The sequence below is a fragment of the Salvelinus sp. IW2-2015 genome, linkage group LG31, assembly GCF_002910315.2.
Source record: "Salvelinus sp. IW2-2015 linkage group LG31, ASM291031v2, whole genome shotgun sequence".
NCBI lineage: Eukaryota > Metazoa > Chordata > Actinopteri > Salmoniformes > Salmonidae > Salvelinus > Salvelinus sp. IW2-2015.
In genome coordinates, this window is record NC_036870.1 from 9100207 (window position 1) to 9104827 (window position 4621).

General features: G+C 39.7%; 1 protein-coding gene across 1 annotated transcript; it reads left to right on the forward strand.

Annotated features, from left to right (window-relative positions):
• Positions 1-1446: 1446 nt before the first annotated feature.
• LOC111955675 (ladderlectin-like) lies at positions 1447-3989 on the forward strand. Its single transcript, XM_023975927.2, is given in 8 exon segments — positions 1447-1732; positions 1860-1944; positions 2422-2466; positions 2661-2788; positions 3205-3339; positions 3540-3549; positions 3552-3647; positions 3895-3989. Coding segments are annotated over 7 exon segments (513 nt in total). The 5' UTR covers positions 1447-1732; positions 1860-1931; the 3' UTR covers positions 3981-3989.
• The last annotated feature ends 632 nt before the right edge of the window (positions 3990-4621 follow it).

Below are 4621 nucleotides of genomic sequence, written 5' to 3' on the forward strand. Positions count from 1 at the left end.
TGTAATTTTCCTCTTTGTGGCACTTGACCATATTACTGGGCCAGTGGAGGATGGTGACTTGAAAAATTGAGGAGGATGGGAGACCCACGGTACAGGCGCGGAACACACGGAGACGACAAAGTGTGTTTCAAAAATCATCAAAGACAAATTATTTTAACCTAAAGCTTTTAATAAAGACATTTATATTACAATATTATGAGTTACTTACACAGTGTTGGGAAGGGATCACAGCAGTGATTGAATGAGGGTTTGAGGCATGAGTTGAGGTGTTCAGAGGCTTGACTTAAGTGCATTTGACTGGGAAGACAAAAAACAATAACACAACACACTACAGAGCAGCTCACAGATTACTGCAACTGTACATAGCCCATCTATAATTTAGCCCAAACAACTACCTCATCCCCTACTGTATTTATTTATTTATTTATTTTGCTCCTTTGCACCCCATTATTTTTATTTCTACTTTGCACATTCTTCCACTGCAAATCTACCATTCCAGTGTTTTACTTGCTATATTGTATTTACTTCGCCACCATGGCCTTTTTTTCCCCTTTACCTCCCTTATCTCACCTCATTTGCTCACATCGTATATAGACTTATTTTTCTACTGTATTATTGACTGTATGTTTGTTTTACTCCATGTGTAACTCTGTGTTGCTGTATGTGTCGAACTGCTTTGCTTTATCTTGGCCAGGTCGCAGTTTAAATGAGAACTTGTTCTCAACTTGCCTACATGGTTAAATAAAGGTGAAATAAATCTAAATAAACACAGTTAGAAAAGAGCTAAGAATGAGTTAGTCCAAGCAGAGAGTAAAATCAGTGATGTGTAATAATGTGATTGTGTTTGTGTATGTGATGACTCTACATACAGGAATGAGAGACTGTTAGGGGTACTCACATGCTTGGAGAGGAAACATAATGTCAAGTGAGAGTGGACGGGCACATGAGACGTGGCTTCAGCTCATGCAGGAGAAAGTTGACAATGGTAGTGGAGTGGAGTGGTCATCACCTCTTAAATAGGGAACGGGCGCACCACCCGGTTACTCAACCCTGCACCTTAGAGGCTGCTGCCCTATGTACATAGACATGGAATCACTGGTCACTGAATAATGTTTACATACTGTTTTACTCATTCATATTATATATATACTGTATTTAGTCAATGCCACTCTGACATTGCTCGTCCTAATATTTAGATATTTCTTGAATCCATTCTTTTACTTTTAGATTTGTGTGTATTATTGTGAATTGTTAGATTATTACTGTACTGGTGGAGCTAGGACCACAAGCATTTCACTACACACACAATAACATCTGCTAAATATGTGTATGTGACCAATAAAATTTGACTTGATTTTTATTTGATGTCAAGAATTTCTATTTTAGTTGGCCCAAACCCTGGATATAAAACTATTCCAATAACATTATCATGAATATGGCATTTGAACATGTTCAACAGGATACTAGTTCCATGGAAAACCATTTACTAGGTAACCATTAATTTTTTTGATAATCTTTGATAGCTCACACGATAGGTAAACATTCCAAAGATCATTGCCATGAAAAGCCATTCCTATCTGGAATTTGTCATACCTCAAATCAGCTCTATGGAACACCACTTACCAGCTAACAGTTGTTTGAAACTGCTATTTATTAGTAGCTGACAGTGTAAAGTGCTCCTCTTTCTCCAGATGAACAGAACCTGCAGAACTTATCGTGATTCCATTAACAGGTAAGTCCTCAATTCATGTACATTACGTAATAAACTGTTTACTTTGCCGTTTGTGCTGTATTCAGAGAATTCTGGATGTTTCTAGTATTTATTCCCCTTGATTGTTAACAGTACCTTTTGTTTTTAGGAGGAGACCATCATCACCACCGATGCAATGTTTGACCATCATTCCTGCTGCTCTGTGCTGCCGTTGCACTGAATGGAGCAAACAGGTAAGACACACAGCAAACCAAGAATATACACTTTAGTTCACACTTTACAGCATTCTTTACAAAAACACTCCTTTCCTGTCGATCCCTGTAACTCCAGCTAGTTGAAGGTTTTCTTTGTCCAGGTGTTGAGGCCATCCTTCACATTTGTTTTGTCTACCACCGTTCTTGTTTCAGAGCTTTGCTGGAGAACAACACTGAGCACAGTGTGTGCCTATTTAGCTGCACTTGTTTTGAATTTGGCCAGTACGATAGTAACTTTTTCACYCTACTGAGTCGAGTCGGACTGCACTGGGCTGGCCTGGTTACAAATCCACCATAGTTGCTGGAACTGTGCTGGGAAAGGCAATGTAAAAAATAAAATATCTGAGCCGGCACATTACAAGTCGGGTCGGCAAAGGGTATAGAACAGTCCCATGAACTTTGCAAAGGCAGCGTTGATTTCATGTGTTTTCTTGTCTTTAACTGCATCCTCTATAGAGTCCCTTGAAAAGACAATGGACTTTGAGCAGAATTTGCATCTGGGTAATTGTAGTTTTTAAATCTCTGTCCATGAAACTTATGTCAGAAAATGTATCTGCAGTACCACTAGGTAGACACCTCTCACAGGTTGATGGTTCTACTAATCAGAATAACAGTTGTGTGCAGGGGCGGTTGTTTGTGGACAACATTGCTATGACTTGTCCATTTCAATTCCTGCCTGTCTGTCCTTCTTCCAGGAGCTAAGGGGGCAGAGGAGGGAGTAGTGGCAAAAGAGAACAGGAACCAATGCCCCACAGGCTGGTTCCAATTTGGATCACGCTGCTTCATGTTTGTCGAGACTGCAAGGTCATGGCCCCTAGCAGAGGTATTATGGTTACTCGCTACTGTGAATTAAAGGGAAAGTTCAATCGAAATCAACTTGCTTATTTGGTTTGAGGTTACCCTTAAAGGTGATTTGGCCTAAATTGTTTGTAGGCACCGCATGTGTCATGTAAAATATTGAACCTCCCCTTGAAGTTATTGTTTCATTGGAATTTTCTTTAAGCGTGGCATATTGATTGATATATTTATATTAATTAAGGCCAACTGTATATTGGAACCTGCAGGATATTGGTTAAGACAGAGATAATCTAATATCTCCTAGAGCCTTTTTTTATAAGCATTAATTGCGATGGACAATATTGGATTGTGAGAGTCCAGAAGATAAATTATCACAGACTGGACTACTGACTAATACTTACATTATGAAATGTCTTTGTCCCTGTCTACCTCTCACTGTAGCGCCACTGTGTGTCCCTTGGAGCAAACCTGGCGTCTGTGCACAGCTCTGCGGAGTATCAATTTCTACAGYKAYTMGTGGYGWGCAAGACTYGCGGTTTSTCAYCTACCTGGATTGGAGGATTTGATGCTGTTCAGGTGGAGTATACTCACAGATCAGTAATATCTTTGGTAAACTCATCAATATCTCAAGGGTCACTGGATAAAGTCAGATCTCGGTTTGGAAGATCTTATAGATAGCAACAACAACAAAAAGGTCACTGCAGTATCTATTGGCATACTTTTATAATAATACCATGGGATTTCTTTGAAACTGAGACCTCACTTCTTCACCACAGGACAGGCTATGGTTTGGAGTGATGGCTCCGAATTTGATTACCAGAACTGGATGAAAGGAGAGCCCAATAAAGCGGTGGCAGAGACCATGTATGTGATCAACTGGGGAGGTACAGTAGGCCCAGTATCATTCACTGATCCATTCATCAAATTAACACACACACACACACACACACACACACACACACACACACACACACACACACACACACACACACACACACACACACACACACACACACACCACACACACACACACACACACACACAACACAGCACACACACACACTATTCTATTGTTGTGTGAACACCTAAGATTATTTGAGAGGTAATTTCTGTGCCGTGTTTCCTTTTAAGATGAATACCGCTGGAACGATATAAACTGTGGAAACAAATTTCCCTCGGTGTGCTCCAAAAGAATCTGTGAAARCAAGAAAAACTGAAACCAAAAATGCTACTCCATAGTGCCAACATCTAAATGAACAGTCTTTATGGTGAAGTCAAATATTCAGTAAAGATTATTTGTACTGGTTTTGTTGTTTATTGTCAATAAAATGGGTGTAGACATTGTGTTTTCTCTTATGAGTCATTATTAAACATGAATGATKCTGCCATAATTGTAAGAGGATTCTTAAAAGGTACAGTCTAGGATCTCAGAGTTTGTTCAAAGAATCATACAAACAATTTCAGGATAAATACAAGGTGAGATAGCCACCAGCTAGCTATTAGTAGCTGCACGTCAACCAGTAGCTGCACGTCAGGACAACATACTTTAGCAGTTTGCATGAAAAGAGCAGAAACATAGCAACCATAGCAACCTCAAATGYGTTCTCAAAAAAGTGAAGAAGCACTGGTTAATTCATTCATCCAGTCTGGAAATTCCACAAGACTGCAATGAGCCAGCCTTCAGAAAATTCAACCGAACACTTGATACCAAATGTAAAATGTAAAACTTCTGGTGCTGTTAGAGCAAACGGCTTGATTGCTTTGCAAAACTATACAGCAACCCAGAAAGTTCAAGAGATTCTGAAAGAGGCATGAAAAATAAKCATGTGGATAGACGGATGGAGCAAGAAAGGACTGA